The 18,141-nt window shown below is 42.1% G+C and overlaps 1 protein-coding gene across 3 annotated transcripts in view; it reads right to left on the reverse strand.

Annotated features, from left to right (window-relative positions):
- Positions 1-13,213, reverse strand: part of LOC106612876 (periostin) — a 32,634-nt gene extending 19,421 nt beyond the window's left edge. For all 3 annotated transcript variants that reach the window (XM_014214481.2, XM_014214482.2, XM_014214480.2), the window contains exons 1-3: positions 12,911-13,213; positions 12,303-12,401; positions 78-142 (exon numbers count right to left, since the gene is read on the reverse strand). In XM_014214481.2, the coding sequence (XP_014069956.1) occupies positions 78-142; positions 12,303-12,401; positions 12,911-13,029 (283 nt within the window). In that variant the 5' untranslated portion in view covers positions 13,030-13,213. The remainder of the gene's footprint in view (positions 1-77; positions 143-12,302; positions 12,402-12,910) is intronic.
- Between the last annotated feature and the right edge of the window lie 4,928 nt (positions 13,214-18,141).

The raw sequence follows: 18,141 nt of genomic DNA on the forward strand, positions 1-18,141 counted from the left end.
AAGTGCACTACAAAAATACACTGCGTATCTTGTACCCTATAACATTACATATACTGTAACCAACTGTAGCTACATACCTGCAGGGCATCCTTTCATTCCTTCCAGCTTCATGTACCCTGGACAGCACTCATACAGCACCGTCCTATAGACAGAGAGACCCAGATAGACTAAGTTCAGAGACATAGACAATGCATCACAGACAGATCACGCATAAACTCATACAGCACCGTCCTACAGACATAGAGACACAGACACGTCATGTTTAGGGACAGATCCCTCATACAGCACCGTCCTACAGACAACACAGGGACACACACGTTAGAGACAGAAAGGAGGGAGAGATGGAGACATCCCACACAGATCACGCTTTAGAGACAGAGACAACACACTGACACAGACACAGACACAGACAGACGGACAGGTCACAAGCTAGATACAGAGTCATACCCTATCCTCTGTTTGAATATTCAGAGTCGGGGTGCATAAACAGTGATTCCCCACATCCCATGTAATTACAGTGTTCTAGAAGGTCTTTCAGTACAACAGAGCACATCGTATATTTATCCTGGAGTTCATCCTAGTATATTTCAGCTGAATCATCACTAATGTCTTTATTAAAAGGCTGTTTCATGCTCCTGTGTGTGTGTGTTCAGATGTTTCCACATGGTCCTCATTATCTGTTTTATTACCCATAAGGCCATGTGGTCCCAGGGCCCAGGCCAGCACGCCTCCAGGGTAACGCTACCACATTGTATGCATTCATAAACTATGTCTGCCTCCAGAATGGCACCCTATTCCATAAATAATGCACTTTGTAGGGAATAGGGTGCCATTTACCAAGGACCCTGCCCCTTTGCAACTAAACAATTAGTCTCGCCCTCTAGTCCATGATTCAGCCTTGGTTAAGCTCTAAGACATTATGTTTTGTCTCTTGAAGTAGCGCGTTGCAATCAAATCCATAAGCAGTCGGAAACCTTGGTTATGAAATTTAACTTTTCAACTCCCGCATTTACCACAAACTATTGAATGGGCTGTGTGGAAACTGTAACAGACTAGCTCATTAGAAATGACTTGGGGGGGAAATGATGGGAGGAAATGGCACTGTAATCTTTCATCTAAATCAAACAGCTTTTAAAAGCAATCGTAATCACAGAGACACAAACACAGAACAGGCCTCATTAGGTTTTCAGAGGATCTTTAATTAAACTCCATGACATTACAACCCAGCTAACAACAAGCATTCCCACAACTTTAAGTCATTAACTAATATTTTCATAGGAACGTTACCATGATATACAACAAATGTTTCCAAGAGACCATTGCCTTAACCCTCTAGAGCAGCGTTTCCCAAACTCGGTCCTCAGAACCCCAAAGGGAACACGTTTTGGTTTTTGCCCTAACAGTATACAGCTGATTCAAGTGATCAATGCCTGATGATTAGTTGATTATTTGAATCAGCTGTGTATTGCCAGGACAAAATCCTAAACGTGCACCCCTTGGGGTCCCAAAGAGAGAGTTTGTTCTGAAATGTCTGTCCTATATCTGAGAGATACAGTACAAAAAAGATCAGGAACTAAACTATCTCCATATATATACTGAACAAAAATATAAATGCAAAATACAACTATTTCAAAGGTTTTACTGTTTCAGTTCATATAAAGAAATCAGTCAATTTAAATTAATTCATTAGGCCCTAATCTATGGATTGATTACACATGACTGGGAATACAGATATGCATCTGTTGGTCACAGATACCGTAAAAAAAAAAGGTAGGGGCGTGGTTCAGAGCATCCCAAACAAGCTCAATGGGTGACATGTCTGGTGAGTATACAGGCCATGGAAAAACTGGGACATTTTCAACTACCAGGAATTGTGTACAGATCCTTGCGACATAGGGCCATGCATTATCATGCTAAAACATGAGGTGATGGCGGCAGATGAATGGCACGACAACGTTAACATCAGCAAACCGCTCGCCCTCACGTCGCCATACACATGGTCTGCCGTTGTGAAGCCGGTTGGACGAACTGCCATATTCTCTAAAACGAAGTTGGAGGCAGCTTATGGTAGAGAAATGAACATTACATTCTCTGGCAACATCTCTGGTGGACATTCCTGTAGTCAGCATGCCAATTGCACACTCCCTCAAAACTTGAGACATCTGTGGAATTGTTTTGTGTGACAAAACTGCATGTTTTAGAGTGGCCTTTTACTATCCCCGGCACAAGGTGCACCTGTGTAATAATCATGCTGTTTCATCAGCTCCTTGATATGGCACACCTGTCAGGTGGATGGATTACCTAGGCAAAGTATAAATGCTCATTAACAGTGATGTAAACAAATTTGTGCACAACATTTGAGAGAAATAAGATTTTTGTGCATATGAGACATTTCTGGGATCTTTTATTTCAGCTCATGAAACATGGGACCAACACTTTACATGTTGCGTTATATTTTTGTTCAGTGTATTTCCATTCATTTTTTAAACTGGTACTGGGGACCTTCAGATGAGTCTTGTGAGGCTTGACGCTTGTGGGGGTCGTAGAGCAAAACGGAGAACAGCCTGGTGAGAGTCTCTTCTTTCCACAGAGGGGTAGGCCAAAACATTCAGACGCTTTAGATGTTTTCGTGAGAAGACATACTTTCGGCATGTCTTATGGTTTGACAAACATTGCTCTAACTCTGCCAGAGAGATATCGGTGTATTGAGATGCAGCCCATGCAAAAAATCTGATATCTCTACCTTCTTAAAAAAAGGTTCCAAAAGGGTTATTTGGCTGTCCCCATTGGAGAACCCTTTGAAGAACCCTTTTTGGTTCCAGGTAGAAACCTTTTGGATTACAGGTAGAACCCTCTGTGGAAAGGGTTCTCCTATGGGGACAACCAAATAACCCTTTTGGGTTCTAGATAGCACTTTGTTTTCTAAGAGTGTAGCTTAAACAGACAGATTTTGATGAGGATTTTTTTATTACGTTAATTAGGTTTCCGCTGGGCCACTGAAATTGTTGGAAAAGGGTTATTGTCAAATAGAACTTGGTATGTTTGGAGGAACTTTTGGGGGAAAGTTAATGGAAAATTCTCCTAACCCACAGAAAACTGGACACATTAATGTTCTTGCAACGTCCCATGAATCGTGTCTAGAACATTATTATTGTACATTCTGAGAACATGGTAACCACGTTATTGGTATTTTCTTTTTGACATTAAGGGAATGTTCTCCTAACTCTTAACACCAAAACATGCAAAAACAATTCTCCGAAGGTTTTTGCTAACATAGATAGAATGTTCCTCTAACTAATGGAAAACTGGGCACAAACATTATGGGAACATTATGGGTAACATTACAAATCCCTTTTCGCTCCCTAGAATTGTTAGCTGAGAAACTGTTTGATATCATCATCTATCTGTAAGACACCTCTGCAGTACACATTAACTGTATCAAAGACTGATGCTTTCAGACTATAGCTATAGCTAACAGCTGCAGGTTGGATTTCCACCTCTTTATATCTTAATAATTGGGAACAGGACAGGACACAGTAGCTATACATTACTACAAATAATTATTAAGATATAAAGAGGTGGAAATCCAACCTGCAGCTGTTAGCTATATAAAGGGCCTTACCCTGTAGATCAGCATGTCTGAGTGTGTGTGTGCGTGTTCATGGGTGTGTGTGTGCGAGAGCGAGTGTATCTGTGTGTGTGTGTGTGTGTGTGTGTGTGTGTGTGTGTGTGTGTGTGTGTGTGTGTGTGTGTGTGTGTGTGTGTGTGTGTGTGTGTGTGTGTGTTTGTGCACACTTTGAATGTGAGTGAGAGTTACAGTACAGTGAAAGTCTGATTTATCCACTCTGAGAAACCCCACAGGCCCCGTAACTACTCTCCATCTCTCTCTTTAGTGGTAATCAGCTCCTATAAAGGTATTCAAACTGTAAACAGTACCACATGGGTACCAAGTTGGCATCAAAGTTAAATTAATTTATTATAAGCAGAGCCCTTCCTTGTTTTAATAGACAAAAACCACAGAAGGACACTACCCCTGAGTCCTAAATGGCACCCTACTCTATATATTGTGCACTACTTTTGACCAGAGCCCTATGGGCACTGATCAAAAGTAGTGCACTATAAAAGGGAAAGGGTGCCATTTGGGACGCATTCTAGAAACACCTAGCTAGTCCATTTCATAATCCCACACCTCATAAACCATGACATGACTTGTTAAAGCAGAACAAGTATGCTTCAATTTGTGCAGAGCCAGAGGTATTGTTGAGAGAGGAGAACTCACAGACATTGCCTTATGATATGCCAGTAAATGCCACAGAGTGTATTCCACTGTTTAAGAATAAGAAATGACTAAAATGTAAAATGTAAGTAAGCCTTTTCTGAGCCAGAGGCAGACGTGAGGCAGCGTGATGTACAAGTACACCATTGGACAGCACGCTATTCCACTGTTTTCAGCTGCAGAAATTCTAAACAGTACAACAAACCAGCAAATGCTGAATATACAAATACAATGACATGAAGTAGGTTATAGTAGGAGATGGATGTCCAGTTTGAAGTGGACCAAACCTTACATGGTTGTGAAACTGAAATATCTATTGTGGGTTACAGATCTCTGTAGAAAGCTTTATGCTGTATGAACACACGCTGGGCACACACTGGTTGAATCAACGTTGTTTCCAGGATATTTTAACAAAATTAGAAGTTGAATTTACATCTGTGCCCAATGAGCTCACCCTGCATGATGCTGATCCTAGATAACTCACTAACTCATTTTTGGATGATGGTAGTTGGAGGTTTAGTTTATTTTTCCAGAGTAATGGTTTTTTAATAATGGTTGCTTGTTGTTCAGTCTTTGGTGGCTTGGAACTTAAGTCCAGCTGTGCTTCTTCATCAGCGGTCCCCCTGGGACGTCTGCAAACCAGAAAAACATTTCCACATGATCTCCAGTGTTCCAGTGGTAGCTGGGTCCATAACAGGACAAGACAGCCTTGTCTAAATCAACAGAGTTTGACTGGAGAGAGAGGGTGTCGAGGGCAGGATGGAGTGAGGTTTACAGTGGCTTGTTTCCTTCATAGCGACAGAGAATGAAGCTACAGTGTGGTGGGCTGTTCAGAACTGCATCCCCGGCTCCTCCCTCAGACATACATGCACACAAGCGTGCACGCACGCACAGAGCTATCATCCCTCAGTAAGAGTCAGCAGAGAGAAACAGAGCTATCATCCCTCAATAAGAGTCAGCAGAGAGAAACAGAGCTATCATCCCTCTGTAAGAGTTAGCAGAGAGAAACAGAGCAGATCAAGGCCTGCCGTACGTGGAGAGGGGCTACGTCCCAAATGGCACCCTATTTTCTATATAATGCACCTCTTTGACCAGGACCCATAGGGACCCATAGGGCTCTGGTCAAAAGTATTGCACTATATAGGACATATTCAACTCTTACCCTAAGAGGTCCGGAGCCTGCTGGTTTTCTGTTCTACCTGATCATTAATTGCATCCACCTGGTGTCCCAGGTCTAAATCAGTCTCTGATTAGAGGGAAACTATGAAAAAACGCAGTGGAACTGACTTCAAGGTCCAGATTTGAGTTTGAGGGAATAGGGTATGGTACCAGATGAGGAGAGGTCATGGCTCATGGCTCATGGCTCATGGCTGACTGCCATAGTTGCCTTCTTTTGAACTTAGCCCCTGGAAACACAGAGAAGAGAAGAGGGAGAGTGGGGGGACGAGCCAGGCATGAGATCACACATGCCCTGATGAGGCACAGTCAGCAAAACCATCTCCACTCTCCCACGCACATACAGGAGAACCAAGACTCCCTCTGGCCTGGCCCCGGGGTCGGAAACTTCCCTCTGTCTAGTCAGCAGCTCTACTTTAGACTGGAGATCTCTGTATGTCAGCTAGCCAAACCAATACTACTGTAGTACTGGCATCTGGTCAATGGAGAAAACTGTGCGTTTTCCAATAAACAGATAATTACCAATGATGTGGCCCATCATTATGAGCGGTGCCAGTTGTTTTGGTTGTTTTTTGTGGGGGGGTTCTATCCAGCATTATCCGTTAGGTTTGCTGCAGGTAGAAAATGCTAGGAAATGTTCCGTACCTCACATTGCTCAAGCTGATCGTCTCCAACAGACTCGGAGGTTGTGGCTTAAAATGGGTCAATTAGGGGCAGTTTAAGGGGACAGTCAATGAAACCAACCATGGAAGAATGTTGTAGCGAATTCGGAAGGTAGTCCACACCGGGACTCGAATCCTGATCCAGCGAATGTCAAGCCAACACATTAACAGTTACGCCAAGAGGTTTGGACCTGTTGGTGTAACAGTTAAGGTGTTGGCTTCACAGTTGCTGGACCCAGGTTCGACAAATACTATTATTTGTCAGGGAATACTATTTGTAGATCAGTGATACTACACATCATTTTGCTCAAGCTGATCCTCTCCAAAAGACTCAGAAGTTGTTAAGGGCAGTTTAAGGGGAGAGTCAATGAAACCAACCATGGAAGTATGTTGTAGCGAACACTACTCAGCATCCAGGAGCATAGAACACTACTCAGTATCCAGGAGCATAGAACACTACTCAGCATCCAGGAGCATAGAACACTACTCAGCATCCAGGAGCATAGAACACTACTCAGCATCCAGGAGCATAGAACACTACTCAGCATCCAGGAGCATAGAACACTACTCAGCATCCAGGAGCATAGAACACTACTCAGCATCCAGGAGCATAGAACACTACTCAGTATCCAGGAGCATAGAACACTACTCAGCATCCAGGAGCATAGAACACTACTTAGTATCCAGGAGCATAGAACACTACTCAGTATCCAGGAGCATAGAACACTACTTAGTATCCAGGAGCATAGAACACTACTCAGTATCCAGGAGCATAGAACACTACTTAGTATCCAGGAGCATAGAACACTACTCAGTATCCAGGAGCATAGAACACTACTCAGTATCCAGGAGCATAGAACACTACTCAGTATCCAGGAGCATAGAACACTGCTCAGTATCCAGGAGGATAGCTAGCAAAGAACACTACTCAGCATCCAGGAGCATAGCTAGCATAGAACACTACTCAGCATCCAGGAGCATAGCTAGCATAGAACACTACTCAGCATCCAGGAGCATAGAACACTACTCAGTATCCAGGAACATAGAACACTACTCAGTATGCAGGAGCATAGAACACTGCTCAGTATCCAGGAGGATAGCTAGCATAGAACACTACTCAGCATCCAGGAGCATAGAACACTACTCAGTATCCAGGAGGATAGCTAGCATAGAATACTACTCAGCATCCAGGAGCATAGCTACATAGAACACTACTCAGCATCCAGGAGCATAGCTAGCATAGAACACTACTCAGCATCCAGCAGCATAGCTACATAGAACACTACTCAGTATCCAGGAGCATAGAACACTACTCAGCATCCAGGAGTATAGAACACTGCTCAGTATCCAGGAGCATTGCTACATAGAACACTACTCAGCATCCAGGAGCATAGCTACATAGAACACTACTCAGCATCCAAGAGCATAGCACCATAGAACACTACTCAGTATCCAGGAGCATAGCTACATAGAACACTACTCAGTATCCAGGAGCATAGCTACATAGAACACTACTCAGCATCCAGGAGCATAGCTACATAGAACACTACTCAGCATCCAGGAGTATAGCTACATAGAACACTACTCAACATCCAGGAGCATAGCTACATAGAACACTACTCAGCATCCAGGAGCATAGCTACAGTCGTGGCCAAAGGTTTTGAGAATGACACAAATATACATTTTTACAAAGTCTGCTGCCTCAGTTTGTATGATGGCAATTTGCATATACTCCAGAATGTTATGAAGAATGATCAGATGAATTGCAATTAATTGCAAAGTCCCTCTTTGCCAAGCAAATGAACTGAATCCCTAAAAAAACATTTCCACTGCATTTCAGCCCTGCCACAAAAGGACCAGCTGACATCATGTCAATGATTCTCTCGTTAACACAGGTGTGTTGACAAGGACAAGGCTGGAAATCACTCTGTCATGCTGATTGAGTTCGAATAACAGACTGGAAGCTTCAAAATGAGGGTGGTGCTTGGAATCATTGTTCTTCCTCTGTCAAACATGGTTACCTGCAAGGAAACACGTGCCGTCATCATTGCTTTGCACAAAAAGGGCTTCACAGGCAAGGATATTGCTGCCAGTAAGATTGCACCTAAATCAACCATTTATCGGATCATCAAGAACTTCAAGGAGAGCGATTCAATTGTTGTGAAGAAGGCTTCAGGGCGCCCAAGAAAGTCCAGCAAGCGCCAGGACCGTCTCCTAAAGTTGATTCAGCTGCGGGATCGGGGCACCACCAGTACAGAGCTTGCTCAGGAATGGCAGCAGGCAGGTGTGAGTGCATCTGCACGCACAGTGAGGCGAAGACTTTTGGAGGATGGCCTGGTGTCAAGAAAGGCAGCAAAGAAGCCACTTCTCTCCAGGAAAAACATCAGGGACAGACTGATATTCTGCAAAAGGTACAGGGATTGGACTGCTGAGGACTGGAGTAAAGTCATTTTCTCTGATGAATCCCCTTTCTGATTGTTTGGGGCACCCAGAAAAAAGCTTGTCCGGAGAAGATAAGGTGAGCGCTACCATCAGTCCTGTGTCATGCCAACAGTAAAGTATCCTGAGACCATTCATGTGTGGGGTTTCTTCTCAGCCAAGGGAGTGGGCTCACTCACAATTTTGCCTAAGAACACAGCCATGAATAAAGAATGGTACCAACACATCCTCCGAGAGCAACTTCTCCCAACAGTTTGGTGACGAACAATGCCTTTTCCAGCATGAATGACACCTTGCCATAAGGCAAAAGTGATAACTAAGTGGCTCGGGGAACAAAACATAGATATTTGGGTACATGGCCAGGAAACTCCCCAGACCTTAACCCCATTGAGAACTTGTGGTCAATCCTCAAGAGGTGGGTGGAAAAACAAAACCCCACAAATTCTGACAAACTCCAAGCATTGATTATGCAAGAATGAGCTGCCATCAGTCAGGATGTGGCCCGGAGGTTAATTGACAGCATGCCAGGGCGGATTGCAGAGGTCTTGAAAAAGAAGGGTCAACACTGCAAATATTGACTCTATGCATCAACTTCATGTAATTGTCAATAAAAGCCTTTGACAATTATGAAATGCTTGTAATTATACTTCAGGATTCCATAGTAACATCTGACAAAAATATCTAAAGACACTGAAGCAGCAAAATTTGTGAAAATTAATATTTGTGTCATTCTCAAAACTTTTGGCCACAACTGTACATAGAACACTGCGCAGCATCCAGGAGCATTGCTACATAGAACACTACTCAGCATCCAGGAACATAGCTACATAGAACACTGCTCAGCATCCAGGAGCATAGCTACATAGAACACTGCGCAGCGTCCAGGAACATAGCTACATAGAACACTACTCAGCATCCAGGAACATAGCTACATAGAACACTATTACTGCTCATCATCTACTAGTGTAAGTGCATCACCTTGCAACACAACCCAGCAGCAGAGTCCATGCTGTCAAACTGATGATAGGGAACTAGGACATGACCTGAGTCCGGCATGGATCAGAACGTCAATAAGAGAGCTGGAACCATGGGAACCATTCTGTTCTTTGATTAGATGTATTTTTTTGGTAAAACAATCCATACAGTTTAAAACAGTTCAGAAGTAGAAAGAAATAATAGATTTCACATGAAAGTACATTGGAATACACTTTTTTCCAATGTGATCCTTGAAATACTATGTGGTTGTTATAATATGTGGTTGTACTGTGTCTGTTTCGTGTGAGCAGCACTATGTGGGAAACCTCTCTGTACTATGTGGGCTCTGTCTTTTCTGTCTGTACTCAAAGAGTTTCCACTGTTTCAACCTCCAACCAGTAAATATGGCTGACACATTACTGCCCTATCAGAGCCAGGAAACAGCGGTGCACCACTGTGGCGTCCCTACGGCGACCACGCTCACCATACCATAATAACCATCATAACCATAGGAACCAGGATCTTTATAATGTTTGGGATTGTTCATTGATGTAAGAGTTGAAGGCTTGCTTGGGTATAATCTTAAATCTTGTTCCTTTGACGTTCATTACTAAACCCTCTGAACTCTCCTTCAGAGTAGTCTTTGTTTCCCAACATACACTAGATGAAGAGATGGTATTTGATGGTCCGTCATCATCCTAGATTAATCTTGACTGCTGTTCATGTTTATGTTAATTAAACCTATCTTTCTCAACTACTCTCAAGTTCAAGTTCAGGCATAGTACCATTAAAGGTCTCTTTGTTTCTCAACATGGATGAAGATGATGAGAGGGTATTTGATGGCAGGTCATCCTTATACAGTGGGGGAAAAAAGTATTTGATCCCCTGCTGATTTTGTACGTTTGCCCACTGACAAAGAGGATCAGTCTATAATTTTAATGGTAGGTTTATTTGAACAGTGAGAGACAGAATAACAACAAAAAAATCCAGAAAAACGCATGTCAAAAATCTTAGAAATTGATTTGCATTTTAATGAGGGAAATAAGTATTTGACCCCTCAGCAAAACATGACTTAGTCATTTTATAACATTTTTGACATGCGTTTTTCTGGATTTTTTTGTTGTTATTCTGTCTCTCACTGTTAAAATAAACCTACTATTAAAGTTATAGACTGATCATTTCTTTGTCAGTGGGCAAATATACAAAATCAGCAGGGGATCAACTACTTTTTTTCCCCCACTGTACATTAGACCTTCCTCTGATGTTAGTGGCAAAATTAGTCAAAGATAACACAGACCTTTTGTTATCTTTCCTAAAACTCCCTTCTGCGTCCAAATGGCACCCTGTTCCCTACATAGTGGACTCCTTTTGGCTCTGGTCAAAAGTAGTGCACTATATAGGGAACTCCCTGACTGGTTCTAAAGGGTGATCGTAAATCTACACATACTCGTTTAATCCGTACCATAACACATACCCCGTATAACCGTACCATAACACATACCCCGTATAATCCGTACCATAACACATACCCCGTATAATCCGTACCATAACACATCCCCCGTATAATCCGTACCATAACACATACCCTGTATAATCCGTACCATAACACATACCCTGTATAATCCGTACCATAACACATACCCCGTATAATCCGTACCATAACACATACCCCGTATAATCCGTACCATAACACATCCCCCGTATAATCCGTACCACAACATATACCCCGTATAACCCGTACCATAACACATACCCTGTATAAACCGTACCATAACACATACCCTGTATAATCCATACCATAATACATACCCTGTATAATCCATACCATAACACATACCCCGTGTAACCGTACCATAACACATACCCTGTATAATCCGTACCATAACACATCCCCCGTATAATCCATTCCATAACACATACCCTGTATAATCCGTACCATAACACATACCCTGTATAATCCGTACCATAACACATCCCCCGTATAATCCATACCATAATACATACCCTGTATAATCCGTACCATAACACATCCCCCGTATAATCCATACCATAACACATACCCCGTATAATCTGTACCATAACACATCCTCCGTATAACCCGTACCATAACACATCCTCCGTATAACCCGTACCATAACACATACCCTGTATAATCTGTACCATATCCAACTCTGGAACTGATTCAAAGCCTCACGAAAGGCACATAAATCTGTTACACTGACTTCCAAGTGAGGGAATGTTACCCTTGGCTGTGAACCCACTCTCTGAGGGTGTCTCAGAGGGAGTTGGGATATGGAAAAAAAAACACATTACCAATTCACACGTGTATTAATACACACTTGTACATGTGTGAAAAGGACAAATATAAGCACCCACCAAATTATTATTATTATTATTGTTATTATTAAGCTCTGCTCTGAAGTTATGTGGTCCATATGAGTTTCCATGGCACTAGGGATCACCCTGTGTCCATTTGGACATTTCTGTGTGGTGCATGAGACTACATCATTCCTGGGTCCATGTCTGGGTCCCTAATGGCACCCTATTCCTTGTATTGTGCACTACGTTTGACCAGAGCCTTATGACCCCCTATGGACCAAAAGTAGTGCACTATATAGGTAATACGGAGCAATTTGGGACACATCCTCTGTGGTCCGTACAGAGGTCCCTAACAAAGCTCTGACCCTAACCTAGCAGTGTCATATTATTAATCTTTCAACCCAAAGGAAAGAATGTGTCCTGGAGGAACCCCCAAAAAACTAAACGTCACTTACGCTTTCTTTCCACAGATGGCCCCTTGATACCAATTACGACACGTGCTGAAGTACTTCTTCTTGGTCCCCATGGCCTGCTGCAGAGCGCACACGTTGGGTCTAACGGTCGCCAGGGAAACAGAGGAGACAGATGGTTAAATGAGCACATTTGGAATATCTAAAGTGTTCCGCACTCAGCATACCATGTAATAAATACTGTATGTCTGTTTGATTCTGACATAGCAATTTACATTAGCTCTTAAATGTTATTTAGTGAACTTTAAAGCATGATTAATTGAGCAATTATGAAATAATCATATTCAGAATTAAAGTCTCTGATATAATTTGTTTCCGTAAATGATCATAAAAGCAGAAAAAGAGTTGCGTTTCAAGTCAGCAAAAGTTTGGATTAAAAACAACTTTTGCATGACACATTTATATAGACTGTGTATGCATCAGCATAAATCAGTGAATGCAGATCAAGTCCTTCAGATAATAATAACAGTAATAATAACAATAATAATAACAATAATAATTATACAAATAATGATAGCAATAATAATAATAATTCTACTACTACTACTAATGATAATAATAATAACAATACTAATATAAAATAATAAACTTACCCCTCTTTTCTTGCCCTGACTTTACTGTGGTAGACTATCTTATCATAAGAAGAGGAGTCCGCCACGTCAAAGTTCGACAGGACAAACACAGCAAAGAGAGCTGCAAACAGGATCTTCATGATGATATCCCAGGAAGCTCCTCAAGGTACACAGAAACACTGAGAAATGGGAGCAGGCTGGGGAGAGGGAACTTATATAGTAGGAGAGCCTCACTAGGCTGGCTGGTTGAGGAAATAAGAGGGAGGAATGGAACACACCAAAGCCAGACTCACGCCTGGACCACCCAGCACCCCTCCAAGACCATGTTACGCACTCTACACTAATACTCTGTGGTGCGACACGCTACTATACGGGGAAATAGTTGTAAGATTAATGGAAGGTATTGTCATCATTGAGATGTTTTATTTAGTAATCATTTTGATACTGATAATTTGCTCCCACTTCAGATTTTATACTTTCTGATTCTGTTGAGATTACGTTTAAATTTAAGGAAAAATCACACGAAAAAATCACAATACAAGCTCATACATATGATATTCATTTATGCCATGGAAAACACATGTAGAAACCACACTGGCATGTAGAAGACAGAACATACATCCACCGTTCCTTTCTGAAAACTAGTAGCTAGACAGAGAGTTATCTTGTTCTAGTCAGACAAGGTCCAGACAGACATGGTACCATATTGCAGTATTAGTCACCTCTGTGAACAGGCAGGCACCACTGGAGGCTGTAAGTCATTTTATTCAGAACAAAGCTGGCCTCCAGATTTAGAAAGCCATAAACACACTCTAGATGGGCCTACAGGAGCTGAGTCCTCCAGGGCCAGTCACTGATCTGTGTATCAATTCCTAATTATTAAACCACATAAACAAAACTCACACACTCAAGAGGTAGGAGTGAGAAGTAGTCTGTCAGAAGTAACAGTTTGTGCTTAGCCCCACCTAGTGGACTGAGGGGAGTGTGACATAGAGGAGACTATGACTATTGGAGAGGATAGGAGAGTGTTGAGGAGAGGACAGGAGAATGTTATGGAGAGGAGATGAGGGGAGGGGAGGGGAGGGGAGGGGAGGAGAGGAGAGGAGAGGAGAGGAGAGGAGAGGAGAGGAGAGGAGAGGAGAGGAGAGGAGAGGAGAGGAGAGGAGAGGAGAGGAGAGGAGAGGAGAGGAGAGGAGAGGAGAGGAGAGGAGAGGAGAGGAGAGGAGAGGAGAGGAGAGGAGTGTGGCTGTAAATACCAGAGCCAGATGAACTCTTTAATACACTAAAGATGTTAGGGAAGGAAGCCTCGCTCAGACTCTCTGCCTACACGTGAGAGGAACAAACAATGCCACAAACACACGCCTGTGTCTCATATGTCCATAGAGCCTTTAAAAAATAGAATTCATAATTTAACAAACTCAATTGTTGTGGGAGACAAATTGGAGAAAATCCCAGTGATGTGTTATCGGCATAAAAAATCCAGATAAACACAACACCCTTCTAAAAAGTTTTTGAGGAAGAGAACCCTCTAGACAATCATGCCAGTGTGTGTGGGTGATATGGGTCAGTTATCATCTAACTTCTAACAGAAGGGAATAAGATAATATATTTCTATGATCTGTTGATTGTTCGCATGTGATTGAAATTTCATTTTCAAATGCGTGAGCTGTGCAACTTTACTGTACCTTTGGAAATGGTACAGTAAATCAAATTGCTTCTCTGAGCTAATTGAAGAGATGTGTCTGCACAACACAAACCAACTAACAAGTCAATCACTGTGTTGAGCTGCTCCACATGCGCTATGAGAGACAGAGATATGTGAGGTCGGCAGGACCATAGAGATAACCCTACCGTCAGGGAGGGCAGTGTCTCTCTCTCTGGTTAAAGGAACAGAACACTCCTACTGTTCACTAGATTCGGCACAAACACCAGAAACTACACAGTACACAGTACACACACCAGAAACTACACAGTACATGTCCCCTGAACCCTAACTCTTACAGCTTATGACACATGCTGGGGAATGCAGGCAGTTATTTTCAGCCCATAGTCCAAAGTCAAGGTTTCCCAACTCCAATCGCTGTCATTGCCAAGCCAAACATAACAATGAGTGAAAAATAATTTGCATGAGAGCACCACAGACTGGCAGTCAGGCTCAGGGTCCCACCACATCTATGGTGATTTGTTACAGTTTATAATCATATTAAACAATCTACAATCAATTCACTCTGCAATCCATAATTAAGTATTTCCATTAGCCAGAGGAACCAGGCAATCTCCCGGAGCAGCATGTCCCTGTTAGATGAGAGAGTAATGACAGTGTTTTAACACCCAGGCTGGTTAACTCATTTAACACATGCAGTGTGACTTTTCTCTGTAAAGGCCAGCAGACTGCTGGAACACTGAGTGACTGGGGAGAGGAGCAGCAGACACATGGGCTATGTCTGACTCTGAAATGGTACCCTATAAAGTGCACTACTTCTGCTCAGCCGTCTGTCTGTGCCCTTAAATCCTTTATGTCTGTCTCCCAAACTATTCCTATCTGTCCTATCATAAAAAACGATTAAAAAATATATGTAAGAGGTTCGGGAATATTTTTTACAAAAAAAAGTTTTGTTTTACGACTTTCAACAGGTATCTCAGCCAAGCGAGTGTTCCTCTGTGTGACCTTAACAAGACTGAAGTAACCAGTCTGAAGTAACCAGTCTGAAGTAGCAGTGAAGTACCTTCATATTAGAAAAGGATTCTTCCAATTCATGTTACCATGGAGATAGAGATCTAATGAGTAGATGAGACACTCCAGCAGGTCTGTAGCTGTGAAGCTGAGAATATCCATGGAAGTGCAAAAAGATGAATGAGGAACAGTGATATGGTGATATATATGTGAGAAAACGCTCACTGTCTGTTGAAAGGATGGTGATACTGACTTCAAATCATTTATGTTAAAAACATATTATGTTTCTTGATTCATGTTGTATAGCCCTCTGGAGCCTGAATGAATGCCAAAAATAAAACACAACATTAGCACTCCCTCAGAAAGTATACATATCTAATCAATTTGCATAATCAGAATAGCAGAACACAATGCAATACTTCACATGTGAATGCAGTAGTATGTCTTTAAGGTTAACAATAGGATGCTGAGAGTCCCAGTACCTTACCTTGAAGGGCAAATCTAGGATTCGAAAAACAACTGTTGCACCCTGATCTGTTTCACCTTGTCTTGTGTCTCCCACCAGGTGTCTCCCATACATCCCCTGTGTATTTATACCTGTGTTTTCTGTTTGACTGTTGCCAGTTTGCCTTGTCCCGTTCCTCTTTCTTGTTTTTGTTCTAGTCTCCCCGGTTACGACCTGTTTTGCCTGTCTTGACCCTGAGCCTGCGTACCGTCTACGTCTGCCAACTATTACCAGGATAACGAACCCCTGCCTGTCCTCGACCTGCCTTTTGCATGCCCCTGTATTTTCAATAAATCTCTGAGACTTGAACCATCTGCCTCTCGTGTCATCATCTGGGTCTCATCCTGACATGATAACAACAAAGTGGTAACTCCACCACTTGTTTTGGTAAACGGCTGAGGGATGGGCCTAAAGAAGAAAACACTCTCAAATTCATAAACAGAGCTATAAAAATCCCCCCAAAATATGCACAAATGGCTGTACCAATCTCAGATTGCCCCTTTGAGGGTTAACAATGGGATGCTGGGAGCTGAGTTAGTATGCAGTGTTCCTGTCAGTACTGAGTATAGCATCATATGGTAACAACGTGGGGAGTTCCTCACAAAAAGCGAATGAATTGTATTTCACAAGCTAAGCTATGTCAACATTCAGTTGTAGGGGAGAGTTGGGTAAGTTGAGCCATTTTTTCCATTCTGTATCACTCCGTAAAGGGAAATATAGTATTATTTCTAACAAAGATATCTACATATATTTCAGGATGTTGTGTATCCATGGAAATAATCAGAATTCATGTAAACATTACAGTTTTGAAAACATAGCTTGTCTAAAAAAAAGTAGTCTCTTGGCACAACTGACACCGGGTATGGGGACTGTGGGACAGGGTAAGTTAAGCCGCCTTCAAATGTCTGTACTGAATTAAATATTACCACTACCTTTTTAAACGATGTCTATCTTTAACACAATTACAATCACTTTTTTGTCTTTAAATAATGTTAAACATCTTTTAACACAGGCTTAACACCTAATAAACACTGTAAAACACTTTTAAAATAGGACAGTCCTGGGTGTTACATCCTATCCCTGTGATAATGCCTTGGATTACATATGGGAAGAAAACATTTCAATTTGCTCAACTTGCCATTGACTCAACATACCCCATGGTCATTGGCTCAACATACCCCATGGTACTTGGCTCAACATACCTCATGGTCATTGGCTCAACATACCCCATGGTATTTGGCTCAACATACCTCACGGTCATTGGCTCAACATACCTCATGGTTATTGGCTCAACATACCCCATGGTAATTGGCTCAAATTACCCCAAGGCAAACATTTTGACTATTAGCCCACACAGCTACTAGGATACACTTAACCTCAAATGATGTATAGAACAATCTTACAATGATCTACTTTGGTTTAGATACAAGCATCATGAAACCTCCAACACAATAAATTAATTTGACTTGGTCAAAAGTAGTGCACTATATAGGAAATAAGGTGCCATTTGGGACATTCCCGAGATGATAGACTAGACAGCATCATTCAAGCTAGTTTTGAATAATTCGCCAAGGTGTGACATTGTACAGATCTACCTGTAAGAATCATTAGTGTTTTCCGTTATGCATTATGACAAGGGATCGTTGTGAAATAGCAGGGGGCTGACTGGAGGAAGCAGCAGAGACAGGGCCTGTTAATAAAATACTGATAGTTCTATCACGTCTATGGTTACAAAACTCAGGTAACTTTCCCCAAATTCCCAGGTTTTCCAGAAATCCTGATCGGAGAATGACGTCTTATATGCTTGTTTCATATGACACCCTATGTTCCCTGGTTCCAGAGCCCTATGTCCCCTGGTCAAATGTAGTACACTATATGGAGAATAGGGTGCTATTTGGTACACAAACCAAGAAACAGACTTCTAGTCTCCAGGTCTCCGGCTTATACGTTCTAGACCAGAATATATTAAGTCTGAGAGCTGAATTGGTTCTGGAGTCGCAAGACAAGTTACTACACAGGCCTCCATGAAGACGTATCATAATGATACATTCAAGTCGCTTGTGGTCTTTTGAA

This window comes from Salmo salar, chromosome ssa09 (assembly GCF_905237065.1).
Source record: "Salmo salar chromosome ssa09, Ssal_v3.1, whole genome shotgun sequence".
Lineage (NCBI taxonomy): Eukaryota > Metazoa > Chordata > Actinopteri > Salmoniformes > Salmonidae > Salmo > Salmo salar.